Source organism: Fulmarus glacialis, unplaced genomic scaffold, assembly GCF_000690835.1.
Source record: "Fulmarus glacialis isolate BGI_N327 unplaced genomic scaffold, ASM69083v1 scaffold37238, whole genome shotgun sequence".
In the NCBI taxonomy this organism is placed as follows: Eukaryota; Metazoa; Chordata; class Aves; order Procellariiformes; family Procellariidae; genus Fulmarus; species Fulmarus glacialis.
In genome coordinates this window covers 29612-56240 of record NW_009230807.1, presented here as the reverse complement: position 1 = coordinate 56240, position 26629 = coordinate 29612, and the positions used below count along the sequence as shown (strand labels likewise).

Below are 26629 nucleotides of genomic sequence, written 5' to 3'. Positions count from 1 at the left end.
TCAACATTGTACTGCATTACTTTTGGTATAACCGACTGATCTTTTGGACGACAAATGGAGCTGTTGGTATACACAGGGTTAAAGAAAATAAATATTATAAAACTTTACGGGGTAGCAGGTTTTGGATATAATGAAGTGTTCTTGACATATCACATTATGCAGTAAACACCTAAAAGTTGATGTATTTTAGTCAAAGCAAATGTATTTGTTATTGCCTTTATTGCAGTGCTTTCCTCTTTCATATGTTTTACGTAGGCATTCAAAATGATTTTGTAGAAGATTAATACTTCTAGAAATTTGGCTCTACAGCAAATGTACAGGTGTATGCTGGGGTTTATTTTCGATTACAGTAAAAAGTCGGTGTGATTTTTTTGATACACTGGTATTTATTAATACACTGGTTTTATTCACTAATGAGGCCTATGTTGCCCTCTGCTGACAGTAAACTGAACTTACCTACCTGAACTTGCCAAATATGTTTCAGCATGAGTATCATGTCCGGCAGACACTTCTTTTTCCCTATTTTCACGTAATGAACATCACCAGTACTAATCACAAAGAAAAAAAAAGCCTTGCATTGTTGTATAGGATGTAAAAAATCACATAAGCAATATATTAAATTGCTGTAACGAACCAGTGATCAGTGTTCATTATTGAGTGGTACCAAACCTTTCCTTGCTAGTGCTGCAGAGGTTGCATTGTACACTGATAACTGAAGAACCCTAAATGATTGCTAATTCTGTTTAATACTTAACTCACAATGTATTTGTGCCAAACTAGCAAGTTCATCAGTGATTAAATGCATGGTGCAATGGTTTGCCCTGGCTAGCTGGAGGCCACAGTTGAGATCAGGCTTCCTTTTTGCCCTGTCTTTGTGGCTCACACAGCAACAACGTGTGGAACAAAAGCTATCCCAAAGAGTCCGTAGTTTTATGAAACAAGAGATGAAGCATTTGAAGCAGATGACATGATTGTCCAGAACTGGCACAATAAAATAGTAGTAGAACAGGAACGCAGTCCAGGTCTTCCAGGTCCAAATGTGGCATGTCATCCAATGGCCTGTCTTACATATTTTTAAGTATTTTGCAGCATATGTATGTTATGACCTCAGCAGCAGCTATCATTGCAATATTCAGGAGTTCACTGTTTAGTTTCAGTTTGGGGCTCCCAGGATAAGGCTCTTGAATGCTAGTTTTCTTTAACCTTTCTCTGTCTGTATGATTATGAGCACAGTAAATATAGGATTCCTTATATCCTCAGATAAAGTGCCTTGCCTACTGCAGAGCCACAGAGCTCCCTGGGCAGGAAGGCACAAGAATGGGTATGACTTGCTCCTTATGATTAGCCCTCCTTTGAGCAGGGATCAAAACTGAGGATGCCCCTCCTGGAGGCGAGTTCCTCACTCAAAGAACTGCTCAGGCGTCTCCATTAAATAGTCTTTGGTCTAATGAATAAGGGATCATTATTCCAGTTTCCCATTTGCAATAATGCTTTCTCAATTACCCCTGAAGTAAAGCAAAACAAAAATATGATAAAAAATATATACCCATTATATTAATACATATGTGTATGTGTGTGTAATGATATATATGTACATCTTTGTGTTTGTGTGGTTTTCCAGGATAAAATCAGTGACAACTTCCTTGAGACTTCAGTATTGGCTGTGATAAGTATCTGCTTCTCTAAAAGCGTAGGCTTCTATTCAACAAAGTGAGATATTCTGCCAGCTGATAAAGTGTTAAATATCCACAGAACTAGTTGGAGAAATGTTGGTCAAATGATGTTCATCGGAAGGTTCTTGCACAGAATAGTATCAGTTTCAAATAAGCTTCCCTAAAAACTTTTTTTTTCTAAAACAATGGTTCTGTTTAAAGAAAAACAAAATCAAAACAAAATGGTTGGGTATTATTTATTCTGCAAAATTCTTTTTTGTATGTTTAATTTATTTTTAAAATTATGTCATATCATAATGTCATAACAGTCTGCTATTTTATCATGTAATTTACTGCTTTGTCATATAGTCCCACAATAGTACAACACATAATTTTGGACATACTATAAAAATTTAACATTTCTGAGTTTAAATGAGCTGTAGGTTTGCATTTTCTGCGTGTGATCTCCATAAAAGACAGTGTTAGCATAAGAACGCAGGTGAACAGTTCTGGCTTGCCATTGAGCAGGAAACATCCTGCAAAACTGCCACAATTATTACTTTGCTTATTTATTAACTTATAGCCATATCTATGAAAGAGATCACAGTCACTGAAAGTAGAACAGTGATATGCAGTTTCTTTTAATGAAATAAAAAACTTTTTTTTACCAGTTTTGAAAATGATGTGTGTTGATAATACATTAGCAATGAAATATTGCAGAGGTGTACTCCCATTCACAAAATATTTGTAATGTAGTTATTTGAAACAAAATATGTGTGAGTTCCCCTAAAGTCTTCTTTCTTCAATTTGTTTTTCAAAGGATAAGCTTTAGTCTCTCTTTTTATTGTCCATTCTTGGAATTGTAACAACTGCCTCTTCAGAATAGCTCAGGCAAAATGTCTTGTGGCAGGAAGGACTGACGGACAGGCATTTCCTCCAAAATCCCTGTGTACAGGCACTGGAGCTGTGGGTTGAACTTTCTGAAACCTTGTGCACAGGTAATGGCAGCAGCTGTTCATTATGGAGAGGAATCAAGGAAATTGTATCCTCCCTGAAAACCTGAAAGGGAACTGGTAAGTGGTCACTTGCTAGAAATGCTGCTAGGCAGGGAGGCAAAGTCAATGTCAGTTCTCCATAACACCAGCATAAATCAAAGTGTCAGTAGTGAAATCAGGTAAGTAGATTTACATAAACATGGCTGAGAACAGAATGTGTCTCTGTATCTTCAGCAAAAGTCTTGAATGCCAAAGTTGTGATAAATGATTAAAAAATGTTCTTGCCTCCTGACTGAAAATCAAAGAAAGGCAGAATTACAAATATCATTATTAAATGTACCATTAATCCTATAGAAAACCATCATCTTTTTTGATTTATAGCTCATACAACCTTTTTTTATAGGTTTGTAAAGCACTAAATTGGCCACAGGATAGTTTTGTATTAAATCTCCATGATAATATGACTGTAAAGAGAAAATGAAAGGTGACGACAGTTCAGAAACTCTTTATTAGCATGGCTGAATAAAATGGATTTGTTCAGAATTATGGACATTTTCTGGCACCAACTTTAAAACATGATTTTTATTATTGTGTTTCCTGCCTAGGAAGAATTAGATCACAGTATCCTTGAAAATCTAGAAAGCCAAGAATGATTAATCACGGCACTGACCGACTAAGGAGAAGGACCCCAGACGGCCTAGTGTTCAGGAAAGGATGCTCCCACAGTAGCAGAGCAGCAGCAACAAGCAGAGACACAGGTGCTGCAAATAGCAAACTGGTGAAGTTGGAGGTGCGGCAGGCTACTAGGAAAATATCCTGCAGTGATTTTGAAGACTTCTTTCCAACTGCTTGAATTCCTGAGTGGCCAATATGTTCATGCCTCAATCTGTCACTCGCAGGAGATTTCACATCTTTGCAATTCTATCTGTCTCCCAAATCCAACAGACACTAGCCAGATGAGGCATCTGTCTCCTGACAGGGGAATGTACATCAAAAAGACGACTTTCAACTTAGCATGCAATTTTAGTGGAAGTATACAATTATATCTTTTCTAGCATAAAGCCCTCAAAATCATTTCCATCTTGTGTAGGAAGGCAGCTGGGATAGCAGGAAAAGCAGAAGTACATAATACTTTCAAAGTGGTTTGTTTATTTAATAACGGAATTGATTGATAGAGATACCAAATCTTGCAGTAAGAGGAAACATCAATATGATCAGGGAGCAGTAAGAACCAGACACAAGAAAATATCCCTCACCGTATATCTGCGTTTGAAGTTGGCTTTCATATTTTTCCCGTGCTCCAATTAGTAACCCTTATCCTAAGTTCCCTTTCCTGTTCTTGGGTTGCCTAATGTCGGCTTCCTCCAGTGTTTAGTTATGTAGTGGCCAGTTCGTTTCAGTGGCAGGACACCATAACAAGATATTTGTGCTCTCTTAAGAGAGGTGCTCAGATCTAGCAAATTGTAAAAGAAATAAAAAAGGGCCCACAGAAAGAGAGGCCCTCACTATGGCGTTCATTTCATGGTCCAGTGCTGTAGTTCTTTCTGGAGAGCTTTTTTCTGTTTAAGGTTTCTTCAGTTTGAACGTTACTTTGTCAGTAAGTCCATTGACTCTTCTCCTGAAGGAACCAGCAAGTTAATCAACTACAAAGTGATCCTGTGTTCCACCACTGCAGGACATGGTGGGCAGCAATGTCGGTATGGAAAACATGGGAAAAATATATAGGAACTGGGTATGGACATGGGGCATTTACACGCTTTATGTGCTTTTCGTCTTTTTCAGTGCAAGTGAACATTTTCAAAGGAAAATGCAGTTATTCTCAGATCATTTTCCTTAGAGGTAGAAGCTAATTTAGAGCCCCTGACTATGTAGATATAATGAAGATTATTCCTAGTCCTTTACTCTGCAGTCACCCACAATTAATTTTCCCATCCCGTTTTCTTGCACAGTCACTCAGTATCACAAGAATCTTTGCAGTCAGCTTTTGGTTTGACTGTCTTGAACAATGAAGGTAAACTTTGTCACCTTGCTATTCACACTTTCACTGACCATTTTCAATAGTGCACATAGTTGGGCCATTCTGCAAGTGCTCCCTTGCGTCTAGATAAAGTGACTATTTGTTTTAACATTCTGGCAGTTTCAAAGACGACAAAGAAAATTAGGACTGCCATATGTTTACATCCCGGGCAGGAAGGTGATGTTAACGAGTAATTCACTGTAAGTGAACAAGTGGCTTTCTTGAGTACGGGATCTGCTCTGGCAGTTTTTAAATCTGCTGTGAATGTTACTTGGTTCAGAATAAAATTAGTGCTTGAGGGAAGAATAGCTTTTTGGAGTGTTTTTGAAATACATTGTTTCTGATTACTTTATGGCATGTATTTCTCAAAGTTTTTTATCATTATTTTCTATCATTTTATCATGTTTGTGATTTCTGGTTTTTTTATGGTAAATATTGTAAATTAACTCGTGTTTTCAGGTGAGAAGACAACTCCTGATGCAGTACACAAAAACATCATGTATTAAACTATCTACTATAGCAAGAAAACTATAATACTGCAGTGAGTCAAAACACAGAGATTATAGAAACTATAATAAACTGCAGTAAATCAAACCACAGAGATTTAATGTTAAACTGCTGTCGGCCTGAAATCAAGGGGCAGATTCTGATTGCCTGCTTTACCCTCCTAAGTCAGATTTACTGACTGCACCCCAGAGGTGTCCAGTTCAGCAAACGGATTTTGGGCATCGAAGTTAAGCACTGATGTTCCTGTACAGCCAGCAGAAAGCAATGGAGCAGGGCAGTCAGCTCTGGAAGAAGATTTAAAGTGCCTGAATGAGCTTCTAACTTTGCTATTGTCTGTGTACAGAACGAACAGCAGGAAATTAAATATGCCACCTCCTCCTCTATGCTACAAAAAATGGGGCTGCTGCATGCAAACCACAGGGGGTGGTCCCTGGGGCATTTTGACTCCCCAGCTCTGCCTGGAAATCATTTGAGGGAGTGCTTGGAGATGGGCCCTGACAAAGCATGTCTGTGGAGCTATTCAGTGCTCCTGCACACCATCCAACTTGTTGGAGAAGCACCATCTTTGCCTGGAAGTAAAAAGAAGTATATGAAGAAAAAAGAATGAAATGCTATTTTAAGGCAAGTCTAGGGAAATGCTATTTCCTTTAACTCAGATCTTATTTCTATTGCCATCAAATACACTAATTGTTTATCATAAATTGTATTATTCTAGATAATATTTAGCTTTGAAATATTTTCTTTCATTTTAAAATGAATTAATAAAACACTTTAAATGTGGGATTAAAATTAGCTTTAATCTGAGGACCTAGAAGGTTCACTATTAAAATGATTTCTCAAGTCTGTCTAAGGAGAATATTCTTCTCAGGGGTGTATTTGAAATAGAAATTGGTATAATGCATTACAGAAATTTTAAGAAATTGAGATATTTTCAGACAGAGTATTAGGCTATTTCCTTAAAAAAAAAAAAAAAGCAAAGAACCTTCTAAAACATTGTCATGCTTTCAGGCTTTGCTGAATCACTGAAGACTAAATATTCCCCAAATAAAAAATTAACAATCAGTGTTCTCTCAACAGTTCTATAATGTGCACTTCCTGAAGAGCTGGGGTTTGGAAGGGGGAGGGTCAGAGGGACTGAATGTCTAACTTTGTTGAAATCAAATTTTAAAGTCAGGTATTTGAGAGGTTAATAACTGTCAAAATTAGAAATTCTTTTCCATTAAAAATCTTTTGCTGTGATGAGCTTTTATGTAACAGTACACATATGGCCAAATAAATTATTATCCACACTTTCTTGTTATTTACCTTTTCATTAATATATTGTCATGAATTTCAATACCTCCAGTACATGCAGGTGTATGACTCTGTCCTAAAAAATATAGCAATTATGAAGTAAGTATGAGTGGCAATCAGTCATTGAAAGCATCTCTCCATTATCTTCATCTTTATGATCCTTAAAAATTGCAGTGGGGAATCCTTATTTAATGTATAAAAATAACATCTAATAGCTGGAAAATGTTTTAAGTTCCTTTCAGTTGCAGGTTGCAAGATAATCATCTTGTGGGAACATGCCTCAGCATTTCCATGTGTTCAAGGTTGACAAAATGAAATGTCTCCTTTAATTCTTTTGGCAGTTGCAGAAAAGTGATTGAAACCTTTTGTTATACAACCTTCAAGATTAAGTGATCACATCTGTTGAGTAGTTTTTGAAGGATGTAGTATGGATTTGGGTAATTAGCTCGAAGCTCTTTTTTTCCATTAACTTGTAGGCAGGGTACTGTCTCCAAAGTTTATTATCTGACTTAAGAGTTGCAAATGATGTTATCAAAGTTCAAGCCACATTATTATAGCATACTTGTAACATTTTCAAATGCTTCCAGTGCAGTTCCCTTGCTGTCTAAAATAATCAAGCAGATAATGGATTTCACATTTCACAGTAACGGAAAACTGTCAGGAACATTTTGAGGCATTAATGACTGTGGGCATAATATGCTCTTTAACTGTTTTCATCTGAAGTAGAAACATGTAGCTTTTGCCCTGAGCAGTTGCATCTTTCGAATGAAAGTTGCAAACAATACCAGTTAATTTGCTGAAGTGCTGATGTGGTTTATATCAATGTCTATACATAATGGATTTATTTTGTTGCTTCTGCAGAAGCTATCTTTGAATTTAATCACAACAAAAAAGGTTTCAGTTTTGCTCTTCAGATCTTACTATGCTTTTTATTAGATAAATAATTTTTAGAATTATTTTTATGATCTGCTGTAATGCAAGCTATCTTGTATCTGACAATCCATTGCAAACAAATGAGAAACAACTTCTGCATCTACTACAGAAAGTCTTATGGCAGCTATTGCAGTCTGTACTGATCTGTGCAAATAATTTTCTTACTCGCTCCATGAAATGCAAAATCTTTTCTTTTTATCTTGTCTTTTGGGTGGAATGCTACTACCAAAGTAATTGTCCCAGTCATGATTCATGGTGGGCTACGATTCAACCAGCAACAAATAAACATCGGCATATCTGGCTCCATATCAGACCATGTTCATTGTGTTTACTCTCTATTGTTTGTGTATTGAGCACATAATCTTTAGACATTATGCCTTCCACAGGCAGTATTTATCTTTCCATGCCAAATAACTGCGCGTGCAAGAAATGCCTAGCTGCACTTTTTTGGGTAGATTCGATTTGCTCCACATATACATTTCAAATATATCATTTGCACTGTAATGCTTGAGACGGTAATGATTCTTAGGCTTCGTAGGCTGTAGGGGCACCGTGTATGTGTAAATTATTGCTGTTTGAAGCTAGACACAGAATTTGATTTCAGTAAAATTGGTCTTTCATTTTCTTAGTCTTCAGTAACAGTAGTTCAACTTCGGAGAGTCAGAGGAGGAGGAGTGAGTCCAGAAAAATACTTCTTTTACTTTTCTGCCTCATTCTGACCAGGTTCTTCAGGCATCCTGAGATCAAAGTCAGCATCCGATCTGCTACTGAGGAAACTTTCCCCTCGCTTGAAAACTCCCAGAGTCTTTGCCTGAGATTAAAGAGAATTTGGTTTTCTCAAGTCCTTATTCTGTAATTTCCTCAGCACCTCCAAAGATGCCAGGAAAGAAATTCATGTCAAAGCTGAAGTCCATGTACAGTTCTCAGAGCACCTGTTTCGTAACACAAACCAGTTCTAACAAAGAACAAGCATTTCCTGATTACATAGCTATTGTAAACTTGCCAGACATTTCCAGTCTTGTTTACCCTTTCCTCAGCCGTGTGCAAAGTGCAAAAATGTTGTGTTTCAACAAAAAATGTCTCAAGCATCCCTGACTTGCTTCATAGGTGCAATTCAAGGTGTTTGAACTTTTGGAGTTACTTTGTTAAAAAGCTTAGGTGCGTATAGGCTGAATTCTTCAAGGTTCTGTAGTGTTTCTCTATAAAATTCTATTCAATCGTTTTGGATGTCCCCTTCTTCATAGAAGAAATAAAATAAAGAGTGTCACTAATAATAAACAGCGAGCAGTCAGCTTAGAAGGGGATACACAGAACTAACCAAGAGGAAGATGTATGCACGCACGTTTAACTGAACACATTGCCTGAGCCAGGGCTTTTCCATGGGCATCTCTGATCCCTTGGGATTCAGACCGCTAGGTACTTTCAGGAGAGATCACAAGATGGAAGAAGATGGTCTTGTCCTCCACAGCTTTGTCACTCAGCTTCTATTCAGAAAAGGTGGAACCTGGATTCTAGACCCTCCTCAAACGTGTACGTGTATGTATGTGTATGTGTATGTGCGTGTACATGTACGTGTGTGTGTGCATGGGCGAGCGTGGCGGGGGGCGGCAGGGTGGCAGCTCCAAGTTTGTGGGAGAAGGTTCTGCTCACCTCCCTGCTCCTGGGGCTGGCGGATAGTCTCCATCCCTTTTGCTGAAGTTTGAAGGGATATGAAAGGACTCGCAACAACCATTTTTCTTCCGTTGTGTAAGAAGGAGCCTTATTGTGTGACCACTGTCTGCTGGAAAATGAAAGCCGTTCTTTCACACCTCTGTAGGGTAAAGTAGGCCTGCAATCCAGCAGGCACCAATTTGTTCCTGAAGGTCAGCACATAATGTGAAGTTTCTTAAGTGTTAATAGTGGGTCATTCTTTTTGTTCTTTTTTTCAGTATCAGTTGGTAACATCATTTGTTAATGATGAACATTAAATGCTTATAAAACTATAAAGGGATAATTTCTAAACAGTGATTTGTGTGACTCAGACACTGATGACAAACGAGGTATTTTACATACTTTATTAGTAATGAACATATTCCTCAGAGACATGACTCCACTTGCAACTTGCGTAGCTCCATCAAGAAGGAAATAAAGCTCCTCTCTTTCCTCTTACTTGTTGAATAGATTGAATATCTACACACTAAGTAAGAAGTTAAAATTATGTCACCAGAAGTAGTAACATCCTCTTACATACTGCTTTGTGTTCTTGTGGAGTAGAAGAAATGAAATAGAAGGCTTAAGAATAGCCTTGAAAAGAACTTTAAGGAATAAAAGCGTGTAGAATTTGTAAAAAAGCTAGACAAATAATACTTTAGAAACCCTGACCTCGAATTATAAAATACAGTAGTGCTACTCTCAAAGTACCTATTAGAATAACTCATTAAAAAGTGTACTCTGCATCTTGCACAAGTCAGTTTTTCTGTTTTCATTGCTGCGTTAAGTACAAGGCAGTTTTTATGGTTTTGGTTTTTTTATAAAGAAAATGATTCAAAAATACACTACTACTAAGGCAAATATTAAAAATAGGATTAAATCCAGCATACTCAAATATCCATTATCAGGTTTCTTCTGGGCATAGACCAGAAATTAGTAGAACATTGTCCACTCCAATTTCTCCAGTTTTGCCCTTCCCACGTTCTGATTCAAAAGTGACCTGTCACAAGAAAAGAGATGTATTAACAGTGAAAATGTAGTTTATCCAACCATTTAGCAACTCTGAATGTTAATTAATTATTATGCTATATCTGAGGAATGTTTTATCACAATACAGGACTTAATGACTTAAACCCTTGCAGTTTTTAGAGTTTCTGTGTATTATTTGAACTAGACTAATAATCCTCTGCACAGATTTACAATACCAAATTGATTCCTTTAATAAGATTACTTATTTTCATTGTATAAAGAAAATGCAAATTGAGTGAAATCCTGTTGTAATAATGTAGTTTTATCACAGTATGTGATATTAGTGCACTCCTTTTCTTGAAGACATTACAACTGTTCATTTTTGATCTATTTGGATCCTTAGTTTTTGGGTGTATATACTACATATATATTTACTCTCTCTATATAGTATGTATATATAGTATAGCATGTATACTATATAGAGAGAGTAGGTTCATTTTTATGAATAGGCTATGTGGGTTTTTATTTTATAGTCTGATTCTCATTTATGTAAGGGCTTTTCTACATCATTCCAGCAGTGCAAAGAACCTTGAAAAGAGCTTGCATTTCATTTATACTCACGGTATTCAATTATATAGTAGAAGCCTTTACACAGCACTGAAAATGTTCAGTCACATAAATGAAAACCAGGCCCGAGCATTTCAAGGAGAAACTTGATGAAGCCCTGATTGAGGCAGTTTTCTGTGCACAGTGTTCCCTGTTGACTAGTATGTCCTGCTCCTAGGGTGATTGCTCGCCCTTGATTATACATGATGCCTCCTTTTGCACTAATTATCTGGTTTAGTGTGGTTTGAGAGAATCCTCTTCTATGAAACAAGGATAATTTTCATTTTTCCAGGAATATATGTATGCTTCTGTTGCATGAGATATTAAACTGAGATTTTAATTGTTTGTGTTAATTTATGATCTGATGCAGTTTTTACAAAATGACAGGATTACTGGCATCAATGTTCTAACCAACTGGGGCAATTCAGTTCTGAAATTACTTTTCTGCCTCTTAAAATCTGTGCTCCTGTTTCCCATTTCAGATAAGCCTTTCAATTGCCAGTAAGTAATGCCTATAAAACAGTTAGTGGAACACTTGAGGATTAGGAAATTAAGCCGTTGATTATGGTATTTGGCTTATAAATTGGGTTATACTTACACTGTTGGTTGTTTCAGCCCCCTGAAATATCTCTATTTTTCCAGTTCTCCACCTTTCATCTTTTCCTTTGTTCTGCTCCCAGACAGGAGCAGGTTTTTTGTTTGCCAGGAACACTCGAAGTTTCCCCACTCTCTCGCCAGCAATTCGGTAACTGAAAATCAAGCAGTAGCTGCTCTTTGGTTTGAGGTCAGTGAGGTGAAGTTTTAGACGCCCCATATCCTTCTTGTGCCCCACAAAAGCTGGAACTGCCATGTAGTACCCATCGCCTTGTAACAAAAAACAGAAGGAAAACGCATCTTTAATGGACTTGTGTTATTTATTAACAAATTGAATACCTATTCGCTAAGAAAATACGTGGAAGCTGGGTTACTTGAATAATTTAAAATCAGACTGGAGAAAAGCAGCAGGGAGTGTACTTTGCAAGGAATAAGCTTGCGCTGTCGGAAGTCAGATCAGTTTACAGAGGAGATGAGTTCATATTTCACTGGCAATTGCAGTCATTCTTCCTTGCACTATCTTTCAAACGCAAAACCATCTCAGTTTTTCAAATGCAACAGCCTGAAACATGCTGCTGTGCCTCTGTGGTCATTCCTTTTCCAGTGGTTGAGGTACCTCAATAGGGTCCCCGCTGTCCTCTGCGGTGATGACAAACTCATAAAGGAACTGATAGCTTATTCCCCAAATCCTGGAGGAGCAATGAAATGACAGAGACACACAGTGTGATAAAGGGATAAAACATCTGGGTCCATAAATAAAGTCCTGATCAGCAGAAGTAAGTTCAGGGAGATGGGGTAAGGTCAGGGTACGGTCTTCCTGGAAGTGACATCGCAGAGAAGGGACTTGGGGAAAAGGAAATATATGGAACAGGAGAGGAAGGAATAGTGAAGAAAGACTGGCATGAAAGACTGGAGGGAAGAGGGAGAGAATGTGTGGGAACTGGAGCACGTGGCCTGCAGGACCTGCAGGATGCACCGGTCCCTACTGCAGCAACTTCTGCAACATTTCCTGTGTCACAGGGGAAGAGACATCCTTTCAAACAAGTTTCTTCAGCCACACCTTTTTATTTATACACCAGCACAGCAGTCACACATTGCATTCGTGGAGTTCTTTCTCAGGTTTTAGCAGGCCTGCAGCTGGTACCAGGTCAGGTATCGGTTGTCCTCGAATAGCCCCCTGCCCTTGGCTCATTCTGAGGAACGCCATCACTAGTTTGTCTTGCAGAGTTTGGGATTTTTGAACGGTTATCACAGTGCTGTCTAAGCCATGTGAGTGACTACATTGCCACATCCGTCTAAATGGCAGTTGTGTGGTTAAATGCCCTACCAGTCTTGGAGAGACACAACACGTAACTAATAAGGTTTCCATTGCCTTGTACCTTGCAATCCTGAACAGTTATATTCTAATCATTTTTCTCATCTTTTGATTTGTTTGTGTTGAAATACGTTGCTGATTACCAGTTGCCACTGGATATTTCCAAGAACAATTTCCACTCCCAGCATTCTCTGCCTCTTTTTTTCTTTTATAAAGATAACCCACTGATAGGAAAGGTAATTCTTGATTCTGTTTTCCCCTCTGTCCCTCTTTTTTTGGAGAGGGTAAGCCATCAAATCAAAACACAGCTATAGGACAGATATTTAAATACCTCTATCTCGATCAGCAGGATTCCAGTCAAAGTCATCATCAGCATCTTGTTTCCAGTCGCAGACCCCTCGACTGAAGCTGCAATCAACTGAAAAAAAAAATTGGCACTGGAGACTCAGAGATAAGAGGAGCACTATATCATAAGTACTGATAAAAATAATTAGCTCTTTATTCACTCAGTTATGAATGTATAGGTCATTCTAAAATCATCTACAATCTGAGTTCAGATACTGTTGACCTAGATTAAATTGCAAAAAAGCAAATCATTAGAATTTATGTAGTAATTCTTTCTTTAACTCACAGGAAAATCTGTTGTGGCTTTTTACTGCCAATCTCCCATCTGCACAGGAGCTTATATGCTGTGACTTCTGTATACTGAGTGCCTGCTGATCTCCAGGTATAGTTGGAGGTGTTAGTTTTGAACTCTAGCATCATAAATGGTTTGGGATCTGCGAACTTTAGAACTTTCCTCTCTCCATTTGTTACACTGCTCTAGTTGCAATCAGCTGAGATGTTCAAACTCCAGTTCTATCCATTGAAAGAGAGAAGCTGGCCTCCCATGAGAGGAATCCTTTACGTCAGCACTTGATACTCATACTACATGGAGCTGGGAATAGCCCAAATCAGCTGGCCTTTAGAGCACACTGAAAAAGGGCGTCACCCAGAGCCTTCGTGACTGTGCAGATGAAAAGCATTACATACACAAAGAAAGAAACACTGTGCAATGCAAGTATGACAGATCAGATTAAGAGTAATACGTCAGCCACCTGAATTTCCTCAGAAAGAAGCATCCTTCTTGTTCTTTTCATGTATTTTATCATAAGACTAGGAAGTCCAGTACTTGGGATTTAGAGAGCTTTACTGTAAAAATCCATTGTTTCTGAGACTACTGCTTTCTGAATTGGAAAAACTCCATTATCTTACCCTTAATGTCACACGTGTCCGTTTTGTTTTGTTTTGTTTTCTGTAAGATTTGGAAGCATTTGTGGATTGTTTTTGGGTGAAACCCACCTTGTCCTAAAAATAATCTCAGCTACAGCCAATCCCAGCATGTCAGCCCCTGCCCACTTTGCTGGGAACTCCCCAGGAGGATGCTGCTGCCCTGTAAATGCATCAGCTCAATACGATCTCTCAGTCCCCCCTTTTGGATTCTGCTTTTTTCCGTGGCTTTCATAAGCAGGTCCTTATAGTCAGCTTCATGATTCTGTCCGTCACAGGAAAACTGTTTCCCACCGGGAAAGCGGGGGAGAGTGCCCTTTGATCTGCCTTTATGCTCTGCTTTGACCAGAGCTACACTGCAGTCTGTTACAGTTCCCAACAGGCAGTGAAGTTTTCTGTTTGAAAGTCCGTGAAGCAGTTTCATAAGGCATGGCAGAAGCTTAAGTTGTGTAAATAAATTGACAGGTCTTGGACCTTGTATGCTCTCCTGACTGTAAAATCTCCTGATTTTACAACAATTTTTTAATATGAGAAAGAATAGGTAGTATCATCTTACTCTGATATCCACAGGACTTACTGATGAATTGGGAACTATCATAAATTCATAGCCATGCTATTTAAGATTCAGGGTAAATATTTATTCAGTCTTGTTCAGGGGAAATTCCTATTGACTTCTGACAGAGGACCAGAGAAAAACCAAGAGAATATGGCTGAAGGACATTGTTGCGTGCTATGCAACACTCTTCTAACATGGTTTAATTTTATAGACGATAGAAATTACCTTATTTTTTCATGACTATGAAATAAATCAAGTGAAATTCAATTGCAAGTCAAGTTTCAATGTGGGGGAACTTTCTATACATGGCTCATAAACAGTTAAAGTATGTTTTGAAAAGGACAAAAAAAGAGCTTCTCACATTGGAACTAGCAGAATGGTTTGGCCAGATACAGTCTCTAATGTGCTCACCAAACCTTTGGTTTATGTTAAAGGCTTTTAAACTGGTTCTGGCTTGGCTAATATAGGTTGTCATGAAAACATACAATACACAGGAAAAAAAATTATCTACCTTCTTGCTCTGGTCTTGACACTGGAACTTTCCTCTGTGCCAGGAGAGGGCCGAAAGCAGCTGCTTCTTTCATCTTGGGAACTAGGGGAAACAACTTGTCAAGTGCTGAGTCCTCATGGGAACAGAAAATGGAATTTTATTCCTTTATACCAGTTGCCATCATTTATTTAAGTAACTCTGTGTATGTGTTTTCCACTCCACCACCAAACTCACATTCCTAACCCCAGTTAGATACTAACTCTGAATTTTAAAACTTTGTTTAAATTGCTGATTTACACAGCACCGTGCCTTCTAAGCTGCGGGCAATGGAGTTACAATATTCACAAGGTCATAAAACATTGAACATGATCTTTCTTTGGCATGGTGATCTGCTTTCTTGCTACAAAACTTCAGCTAATGATCGAAGTACCGGAACTCTACCAAACAGTGAAGACAAAGACTCAACTGCTTGGCACCACTTTGCCAACAGCAGCCTCAAAAAATGGGTAATGTCAGAGACTTTGTAAAAGCCATAAACGCTGGGGGATCAAAGGCCCTCAGCTCTGTATTCAGGTAAGTGATAGCTGGTACTGCTGTAACAGAAGCCCCAGGAAATTATTTTTCTGAAGCCGTACTCTCTGCTGTGGTACATGTTCTCCTGCAAACCTGATCAGCTCTGCTGTCTGTTGGGAAAGAAGGGTGCAGCGACTGCCCTACCTCTTCCTCACCCTCCCCGCAACAGCTGGCAAGCACAGCCTGATGTTCTGATAACCAGTCCTGGTAGAAAGCCCCAAACAAGTTCTTTTGTAAAAATTGGTTGACATGTCTTGTGCCAAACTGGAAGAGTCGGTACAGCAGCACAGTCAATGAATGTTAGGTGCATTCTCTAAGATGCTGCTCTAAAGGAGGTAGTTACTCAAGAAGTACTATTTTTCAGCAGCAGCCTCAGAGACCAAGGCAAAACCTCTCCTGTCTGATGAACTACAAAGATATAGAAGCTTGCAAACTCTAATTTACTCTGAGTAATACTCTAAAATACTCTAAGTATTTTAAGCTTCTTTTGTACTATTTTACGTGATTAATAGAGAAGTGCACTCACTAAAAAAAAAATGAGAGTCTCAACTTCTTTGTGCAGAGCCTGTGTAAGTAACTAATCACACATGAGTTAAGGGGAAGATCTGCTTTCACTGGCAGAGGATTCTATCCATTGCAAACACATATGCAGATGATACCTATGATATATACATACACACCTATGAAAACAGGAAGAGCTTAAATGTGCCATTTTAGAGGAGGAGTGAGGGAGGATCCTTTGGATTACTGCTTACAGAAGGTGTTAGTGGAAAGCCTGACAGACTGAAGTTCGCTTTTCAGCCACACCATGTGGGCAGCAGCGCTAAGAAAAGCTCAGACTTCCTCAGCAGTGCCAGATGATAGGAGCTATGGAAATGAAAATTACTTCTCCCTACTCAGCATTGTATCATACACGCTATTAGAAAGTCGCAAATGCCAAATATTTTAAAAGTCATTACTTTCACATGCATGCACATTTGTTCGGAGGGGAGTTTGTTCCCGTGAGTTCCACTGAACTAGAGCTTTCCATCAAAATACTCCAACATATTCACAGTCGTAAACACATTCTCAATTTTAAGAATATACTTACAACCCACTGCAATCCAGAGCCTCCTAGCACCATAAAGACCATGCCATCTACTTAACCTTTCTTCTCCTTCAAAACTGTCAAAAATTGCTCTGTGTGTACACCAGAGAAAACACACACTAACAAAGAGGCCCTGGAGGCACTTCCAGAGGTGCTGAATTGAGCAGAGAAAGGAGACTCATGCAATCTTACGAGCTTTCTGATGAATTGCCAGGAGCGTGTCCTCTCTTGTTGCCCTTGCAGCCTTCCCCTCACCCAGACCATTGCTTAAATCACCTGGATAATATTCTTACTTAAGGCAAGGATTAATGTATCTTTCTCCAAATTAATATATGTCTACATATACACATTTAGAAACAGGCACATAGAGATTAGGTGTTAAGTTTACTGTCATGCCATAAACTTGGCCTCGTACTTAGTGAAAAAGGCTCAGGCTGTGAAAACTCTTGCCAAAATGAAGAAGGCTATTAAAATATGATCAGTTCTGGAAGAGTGGAGTGATTTAACAGAAGACAACAGCTGCCAGAATGATTTATTTATTGGGTTATTACATTTGAATTCACTTGAGGGATATACATGCAGGTGTAGCTGTGTGCTGCAGATGCTTCAAGTGAAGAACTGTCATGCACATAAATAGAGCCAAATTTTGTATCCAGATCTATTTTTGTTTCCAGTGTCAGGCATTATACTCAGGTTCTCCACTTACTGGAAGATATCACGTGCGTATTATGAGAAACTGTAAGCTTCAGCTTACAGAAAGGTTTCCAAGAAACCTTACTTCTTGGAATGTGCCTACATTTTACATCAGAACATCACTGGACATAGCCAGGATCCAAAGTTTACTCCCTCCTAAGTTCTAGGCAGGAGTCAGGATTGCTCTTTTCACCTCATCTGCTGTCAAGTGGTGCTTGCAGAAAGGCAGGCCTCGTCTCATGTTCTCTAAGAACATACTCTCACGACCAAAAGCTCACATGCTTTAGGCACAGCAGAGTCTATCCTTCTTTCTGTACTGCTGGTGCCCACCCATCAATTTATCTGCAGCACTAGCTACTATATAATCTCTACATATAAAACGCTTCGTATCATGGTGCCACACATTCTTAACCGTTGATGTCATCATGATACTCTTATGAGGTAAGATGGGTTGATCTTATGAACAGGAATTAGTGGCAGAGAGAACTAATGCCCGGGTCTTCAGAGGTACCTATGTAACTAACTACCACCAATTTCCATAGGAGTTGTGTCTATGAATGTCTGTGATGAGCTGAGCATAAGTAAATTGGTGACATTCTGGTCCTGAGAACAGCCACCCTGTTGCTGACACAGGTTCTTGCATCTGCAAGAAATTCAGTGTTGCTATCTGCGACATTATTTGAGTATTGCCCCTGTGCTGAGGAGGGGGAATCTCTTTGAGTCATGTTAGATGCAGTTTGTCAATTTTATTATATATCAGGAACTGCAGCAAGGAAAAAGACTTTCTGCAAATAGAAGAGCCCCAGCCAGCTCTATCTTGCTGCAAGTATTTCCCTAAAAAATAATAGGACTCACATAAAACGACGCTGAAACTACTGAGGATGTCTGCCATCATGGAAATGCTTCTTAGCAATAACCTCAGAAAATGAGAAAGTAGTGCTGAAAACAAGCATTGAGACATTGTTCTAGTATAAATGTGAGTATAAATAGAGTGCCATGAAGGGGATTTAGAAACAAGTTTATACATGAAAATAGAACTCCACTTTAAAAACACCAGGCTGACAGGGAGTACCGTGCCTAATGAAATAGATAAGGTTTGAGAGCCACCTCCTAGCCATCCCGCTGTCCAGAGGACCTTTAGATAGCTAAGTAAAGAAAGATAACAGACTGCCACTAAAAGATATAGCAAAAGACCTAGTTAGGTTCAAGCATATCCTTTCATACAGTGCACAGCAATGTCCTCCTAGGAGTACAGGCAGACACCAGTTCACTCTGCCTGTCAGGCAGGTTTGTTAGGACTGGTCTGCCAGTTGCGCCAACTCTGACTACACGACTTCTGGGTTGGAGCTGGCTTGCACCCGGCTTGCTTGGAGCACAACTAAAGTAAGCTCAGGTCTGACCGAAAAGTACCATGTAGACAGACCGTCAAGACAGTCTGTAAGTCAAATAAGGGGCAATGAGATCACAAAAGCAATAGGAAGCTGCAGGAGCACATCTGGAAAAGCACTGCTTGGACTAAGCTGCAATATTAAAAGGTTCAAAATAAAAAAAAAAAAAAAAAGAAAAAAAACCCCCGAAACTCCAAACCCAACACGCAGAAGCTCAGTGGAATAGGTCTGTGGAGCACTGTTTTATGGGCACCCTTCAGAAACAGTACAAAAGCACTGGTAAGTGACTGGTAAGTGACTCTGGTGCTAAAGGACCTTACTGAAAACACTGATAGATTTTCCTTTATGTGCACTTGGTTTCACCTCTCTGCTTTGCCAACTGCTGTATATAAAATTACGTATAGTGCATTTGGAAATGACATTTTTGTCTGAAAAAATATGGCTTGGTTTATAGTTTGGAAGTAATTTTCTGTTTGTCTGCAGTAATGCATGTGGTATCCTTAAAGCTTTAATTCCTTTTTTTTTTCCTGTTAGTGGGACTGTATTTCTTATAAATCATCTGTGGCATCACATTGAGCTGTTGCTGAGGCAGCTATACTGGAAGAACAGATATATAGCAGAATATAAGCACCCATGTATTTAAGTGTGCTAGTTGTGGGCATGTGGTGTATTTTTCATTTCTTGTTATGGCTGTTTGATTTTCCTGTCTCCTGGAAAATGCCTATGCCTGGTTTTGCCTAGGTAATCTAGTTAGTCTAGATGTAAAAATAACACACAAAATTTGGGAAAAGTAACTCACTGTTGGTAATTCTAACATGTAGAATTCTAAAGTGCCTGAAACCGCAGCATGTGGGAACTCTCACAAAACCGGTACTCGCTGTCTTTCTGAAACTGCTCTCTGATGTTCAAAGATCATAAATAAACCCCAGAAAACCAGAGTGGGCACTGTAAAAAAATCAAGCAGAATATAAGAGGTCGTAAAATGATGACTAGCTTCCTGTATATACAGTATATCACTATGCCGGACTGAAAGGAATATGCCACACCTCTGCTACCACATCCTCCTCTGAAAGAATTGCATTTGCCAAACGTGTGACATCTTTTGAGCCTTTTATCTGTGGCTGTGGACTGAGCTGTGGTCTGAGCATTATTCACTTACACAGCAGTCTAATTATCAGAAAAGAATAAGATTAAGAGCAAACATCCTGATTAACTGAGAGAGTGCTCTGGTTCAGAATTAAGAGCCTAGAACCCATAAGGGAAACAGTCCACATTTAGTATTGCCAAATAAACCAGAAAGCAAAACCTCTTTATCATTCTTGGTGCTATCAAAGGAAGGGGCTCTGTAATTAACATAGCTGGCTACATGATACTACGGGAGTGTTTTAAGCACGGTGTGAGTTTCATAAATTGATAAAGTACACAATATGGAATTTAGTTGCAGTTGGCAATACCATTCTGGATTATGAATGGTACACGAAAAGCACTGAAATGTTAGAAAATTACAAAATTAAGGTTGTGCACTATAAGTTCACCTCTAGCTTGAGTACAGTCATTGCTTATGCAACCCAGCACCTTGGTCCACCTCTCTGTGTCTTCTTCCATGTACAGAAAGGACATTTCTCACACAGTAAGGAGCTTTCCAATACTTTGGTTTACTGTCATTTCCTATACACCTGCAATTTTTGTAATCAATAGGATAGAGTCCTATTTATTAAGCTGCACCTTTCACAGCAGGACAGGTCCTTCCTTCACAATGAACAAGGTAAGGCTCACATGGAAAATAGTCATTTAAAGTCATTACAGACTGGTATAGATAAGGTATAAAAATATAAGAAGAAAAATTTAAGTTTTCACAGGTGACCTTAATTTTGACATTTCTTAAATGTTGGTGGCTTCACTTTGTTATCTTGAACTGTTGTGTTTTTAAAAAAAACCTGTGAGTAGTAATTTTCACGAATGTCCTGTATTTTGATAGTTGGCCTATTTTAATAATTTCAATCTCCATATAATAATTCCTTTTTTCCCTAAAGTATTTTTCTGTGGCTCCCTATATATTTATTATGTAGTAAAACTACTATAATAAAATATTACATACGTTTAAAAATAATAATTAGGATCTCTGAAAATTGTGACCTATCCATTTTTCCTCATTAACTACTCTTCCTGGAAGACAAACAATACCAATATTAATAATACAAAAGGCAGATGCTATGTGAATACTTGAGGGGATTATATGGAGGAACTTAATGTGGTAGTAAAGGAATCACTGCTGAACAGACATCAGCAGAGGAGGAAAAAAAACGATGTGTAAATTTACGAGCTGTACATATGAGCTAATCATGCACTCCAAAGGATCATTCAATATCATTAAAAATGAAAGTTTTTTTAAAGCCAAAAGTTCAAACAATTAAGTGCCTGGATCATGACCGAATTTTTATAATAACAAGGATCAAGTATAGCATACGAAAATTTAAAAGGAAAGGAAACACAGCTAGCATATGCAACCCATCCTGAAAGAAAAATGCAAATGGAACAATGCCTTAAGTCTTATACACAGTTGGTATAAAACAAGAAAGCCATAAATAATACAAGTTCACATACTTAATGAAACTACATCTTGGGCGTACTAGTATCCCTGTATAAAGAAGCACACCAGCCTTCTGTCAGGATCCCCTCGTGACAAAATCTCTCTGGTATGTTCAGCATATAAATCCCTTATATTAATAATGAAAAATTCCAGCCAAATGTGACTGGAACAAAGACAGTATAGGCAAAACCACAGTGCTTTAATGTTTTCAAGCAATAATATGAATTGTCACTGCTGTCAGTTGTAGTGGCATTTTTGTAGAGACAAGTAGTCTCTGCCTAGCCCAGGTATATGGTGTTCAAATGTACTGGTTTGGTTGAGAAAGTCCTTGAAAAAGAATCTCACAAAACATCATGACAAAGATCTCCTGTATATTATTTTGACTTGGCTTTTCCTATGGACAAAGGATCTTCCCTGTGTGCCCTCACTCCAACTGAAATCTGGGAAATGAATCTCTTCCAAATAGCGTGGCACCGAGTACTCAACAGGAAGGTGACATGATCCACCTTTTGCAACTGCGTCAAGTCACGTAGCCCAGTAGAGAAGAGCATGTTCCCCTGGTAACACCAGGCACAAAGAGCAGAGCCCTATGTCCTTTTAACAAAAAAAGATGGTGACTCTATCCTGGGAGCACTATTTCTGGCAATCCTTCCCGACCTGTCCAAGCAGCTTACAGAAGAAACCTGTTGAGATGTCTGAGCTACCTCCCCCAATCCATCAATCCATCCATCCATCACAGAAAGGCAGAAAGGGTTAGGAGGACTGCCTTGGATTTTTTTTTTTTTTTTTCCTAACAGGCTGCCTTGCCTCACAATTGAGGAAGCAGAAAGCCCACAGTCCTTTATGGCACAGAATTTTGAATAAATGTATCTATAACTAATAACAGTATTACTTATAAATATTTAATTTATTATTTATAATAACCATTAACAGAACCTATTAGTATTATGCCCCTGAAAGTGCTAGACCAGCAATATTCTTGCAATTCTGTTTGGAAAGAAAAGCTTTTGTCCCTACAGAAATCACAACTACGGGGAAGCACACTCTTGCCGAGGCTAAATATCCCTTCAGGTTCCACCAGCATTTTGCAGTTAATTAGTCAATCTTTTTGAGTCCTTCCCAGTCTAACCACATTTAGCCGAATGTATCTGGTACTACCAGTGCTGGTCAGTTCACACCATTCTCTTGGCACATGCAAGCTCCCCATCAACTTACCTTCATGAAGAAGCTTGAGTACCTGAGAACCTAGCCTTAACAAAAGTCGCCATATATATTGCAAGTGTCTTCTGCTCACTTTCTCCATACTTCCTGCAAAAATATGGCCAACTTTGGATAATTAGCATCACTGGGAAGGGTTATGTCCTTCTTTAGGATAGTATTTTAGTGGAAATGTGTGTGAAACAGAATTCTCTAATCGTAAAAATATGAGATTGGCCATCAGAAGACCTGGGTTTTATTGCTTCTTGTGAGACAACAGAGGCAAGTCACCGAATCCTTTGGTCTGAGACTCTCAAATGCATTTGGCAGTACCAGCATGGTAAGGCTGAACCCAAAGGGTAGCTTGCCATCCAGTGAAAACTTCAACCCCAATTTGGCTTCAGCTCCTGCACCTGCTACCTTTTTTAGGTAAGTGATTTATGAAGGGATCCTTAGAAGATGGATAGGAAGTGGCATAAGCTTGTCAGGAGTGAAAGGCTGAGTAAAAAGATAGGCTGAGGCTTAGGTAATGAATCTGGTGTGGCTGGCCGGCGGGACAGTGGCATCCTGAGCACAGGATCCTCTCTGGAGGCATGGCACCGTTAGCCAGAAACTTTTGACGAAAAGCAGAGAGATTGAGTATAGCCTGGAGCTTACGACAGTCATTGGAGAAGGTAAGGTGGGTTGAAGTCCCTGCTGTCTGTGCAATACAGATTTTGAATTAGGGGGGATCTCCTGTATCCCAGCTGAGCTTCCCAATTTATCAGATGGAAACATGAACATACTTCTTTTGCTCTGGCTGTTGAGGTTTTTTTGTTTTTTTTTCTTTTTTCAACCTGGGTACCTTGTGTTGGCCTGTATGCCAACCGCCTCTTATCTCTGACAGTCATAAGGTCTGAAGAGGGCTCTCAACATACCAAGGTCCCACCATGAAAGAGAGAGATCTATCTATCATTCCCTCACTTTGGTAATCCCCCCCTGAGCTTTTCTTCTTGTGCAAGGAAGGGCTTGAAGTGGCATGTCAGTCCTGAGTATTTTCACCATTTGGTCTGGTTAAAAGTTGACGTGCAGAAGTGTATTTTTGCATGTGGGTAGGTGGCAGCTGTTTTGATATTTCGGAAATACGACTGAATTTTGAGCTTATGTGCTTACACTACCAGAGAGGCATCTAAGCATCTTCCAGGACGCAGGTCTACTACTGGATACCACTATTTTCTAAACTGCTTAGAAATGCCCGGTTGGAACTATAGAATGAATCATAGAATCATGTAAGTTGGAAGGGACATCTGTAGGTCACCTAGTCTGACCTCCCAATCAGGAGGTTGCTCAAGGCCCAGCTCAGTTATATTATGAATATCTCCAAGGATGGATGTTTCACAACCTCTCTTCACACCTGTACCAATTTTTGTCCACCTTCATGGTAAAATATTCTTTTAATTATATCTAATAAGAATTTTTTTTTGTTCCAACTTGTATTCATTACTTCTTGTCCTATTGCTGTATATTTTCAAGAAGAGTCTGGCTGTGCCTTCCCTATAACCTTCCATTAGATAGTTGAAGACAGGTATAAGATCTCCCCTTAGCCTTCTCCTCTCAAGGCTGAAAAAAAGAGTTACTCTCAGCCTCTCCTCATATACCATGTTCTCCAGGCCCCTGGCCTTGGTGGAGTACTGCTAGACTCATGCCCGTAAGTCCACATCTGTCTTGTAATGGAGAGCCCGAAACTGGACATAGCACCTCAGACGTGGTCTCACAAGTGCCAGAGGGGAAGAACCACTTCCCTTTTTCTGCAAAGCTTCTTCCTAAGCAGTCATCCCATGTCTGTAATGTTGCATGAGGCTTTTCTCTCCCTTTGCATTTGCTTATGTTGAACTTAATGTTCCTGTTAGCCCATTTCCACAGCCTGCCCAGGTCCCTCTTAATAGCAGCGCTGCCCTTCAGCTTATGGGTTGCTCTCCCCAGTTTGGTATTGTCAGCAAACTTGAAATATGCCATAAGCGCTCACTGTTAATATTTGCGGGAAGGGTGGAGGTTGATGAACAAAGACCTAACTTCACTCTGTTTATCAGCTCGCTAGCGTAATTTGGGGAAGCGATATTAGTCTATATCCTTAGCCTGAACTGAAACAGGCCAATTACCACTGAAAACCAAAAAAAGGCAATTTTAGGAGAAGAGTGCCTTTGGCAAAGAAGCTTGTATTCTCAAATGTATTTAGGCGAATAATGACATCTTTTCTTGGCTTTCTTACAGTAGCAATATTACAGACCATTTTTTCCAGAGGACTTTAAAATGATCTTTCCTTTAAAAAATTATACTTATGTGTCTTTTCAAATCAAATCGCAACGATTTGAATGCTAACTTAAACTTCATTTGTGTTCATTTTGATCATTATGAAATATGGAGCATAACTTTAATTACTATGGGATAATATTTATTATTTTTCTATACTTTGGAAAAGAGAAAGCACCATGAATAAACTATTAGCAGGGTGTATTTTTGATATTACATGGTTTTGCCACTACCTTGAAGAATGTTTGACTGAGCCAGATGTACTAAAAGCCAATTAAAATGCATTTGAAAACTTTAAAACACAGCAAGAAAATGCATAGCATACAAGACAATAGTTGGAAGGAAACACCTGAAAGCAGACTGAGGAAACCTATGGCAATCTTCCTGATAAATGACTGATGTCAGAAATTAAGCAAGACTCCTGCTCAAATACCATCAAATGCTTTAAATTTGAGAGTGTCCATTCAGATAAACTCTCACATTTAAAAAAAAGGGATAAAAAACCCCCTGTGATTCAGGTCGTTATTTTTCTGTTGGGAATGACATGAACAACAGTGGTGCCTATTATATCGTCGATATTATTTGAAACACAAGCACACCGAGTCTATGTTTTTCCTCTGAACAATGCACACTACTTAAGATGATGAGTATACCTATCACGAATCAAAGCTAATTATTGTCTTACTTGTAATGAAGCAGCACACCATCTTGTTTTGCTGGGGCTTCTGTGAAGAAAATGGGGAGAAGCTATGTGCTATGCCTAAGCTGCTCTGGAAGCAGAGCCTGCAGAGCGGCTGTCAGGACGGTGCACTCCTCTGCTCACACTGACTGCAGACAGATTCCCCAAAAAGGGAGATTCGGTACCTTTAGTCTCACCAGTAGGTATGTTAGGTTGCTTTTCATTCTTTACAAGTAAATTCTGATAAAATGGCTGTAATGTTTCGTGTTGATTTTGTTAGTCTTTATATATATTTTCACATTGAAACCAGATTCTCAAAAAAATGAAGAAACTTACAAAAGACGTCTCCTCTAAGGCTTCGCTCATGGTCAATTTGATTCTCGAAATCTTCCTTCTCCTCTTCGTCTGACTCTTCTGCCTCCTCTTCTGCAGTAGCTTCAGTTTCTTTCTCTTCCTCAGTGTAGCTCCCACCAAGATTGATACCACCTTCATAGTCCAATAACTGCAAGTGGGTCTTAGAAGCTGGTGTTGCGGCTGCTTCTGGGATCGCATTCTTGATTGTTTCATGCTTTTTCACACTGTTTTTATGTGCAAGAAGTTTCTTAATTGTGTCCTTAGCTGTTCCAGGGATTCTTGCAATTTCCTTCACTGACTTCTCAGGGATAACTAGAACCAAGAAGAAAATATTAAATATTCATCTAAGGGATCATTCAGCAATGACAACATTTATTGTTGGCACCATGGTGTCCTTTACAATGTCCGGAGACCCATATGGCCAAATTCTCTACTATGAGAGATAAGTTCAGCTCTGCACAGAACTGAGTACGCATACACGTGTTTAGCTCTGTCGTACAGACAACCCTCTGTTTGAGCTACAGTGAAAAGACCAAAGCGACCCTCTGTCATAATCTCATTTGGGCTCCTGTGTAACACAGGCCATAGAGCCCCTTACATTAATTATTTTTACATTGGAGCTTGGGTTAAAAAAAAATTATCCTTCTGCAATTTGTGGACTACTAAAAATTGTCCATGGAGGTGTGATTCCCTGCATAACAAATGTCAGCCTACTAGCAATGAGCATTTTTCTTAACTATCATCTTTTGTGAACTTCTCTGGCCTAACTTTACTTGCACCACAGGCTGAAAGCCACTGAAATGGAATGTATTTTGAGAGGAGATACATCAAGCTGCTCCGTCACATTTCATTTAGCTCTAAGGGATATTTATGTCTAAAGGGTAAACCCCAAAA

The 26629-nt window shown here is 39.0% G+C and overlaps 1 protein-coding gene across 1 annotated transcript in view; it reads right to left on the bottom strand.

Moving 5' to 3' along the window:
* Positions 1-9438: 9438 nt before the first annotated feature.
* Positions 9439-26629, bottom strand: part of EGFL6 (EGF-like-domain, multiple 6) — a 41042-nt gene continuing 23851 nt past the window's right edge. Inside the window, exons 8-12 of the mRNA XM_009584357.1 lie at positions 25718-26047; positions 14907-14987; positions 12902-12988; positions 11260-11525; positions 9439-10086 (exon numbers count right to left, since the gene is read on the bottom strand). Coding sequence (XP_009582652.1) covers positions 9991-10086; positions 11260-11525; positions 12902-12988; positions 14907-14987; positions 25718-26047 — 860 coding nt within the window. The 3' untranslated portion in view covers positions 9439-9990. The remainder of the gene's footprint in view (positions 10087-11259; positions 11526-12901; positions 12989-14906; positions 14988-25717; positions 26048-26629) is intronic.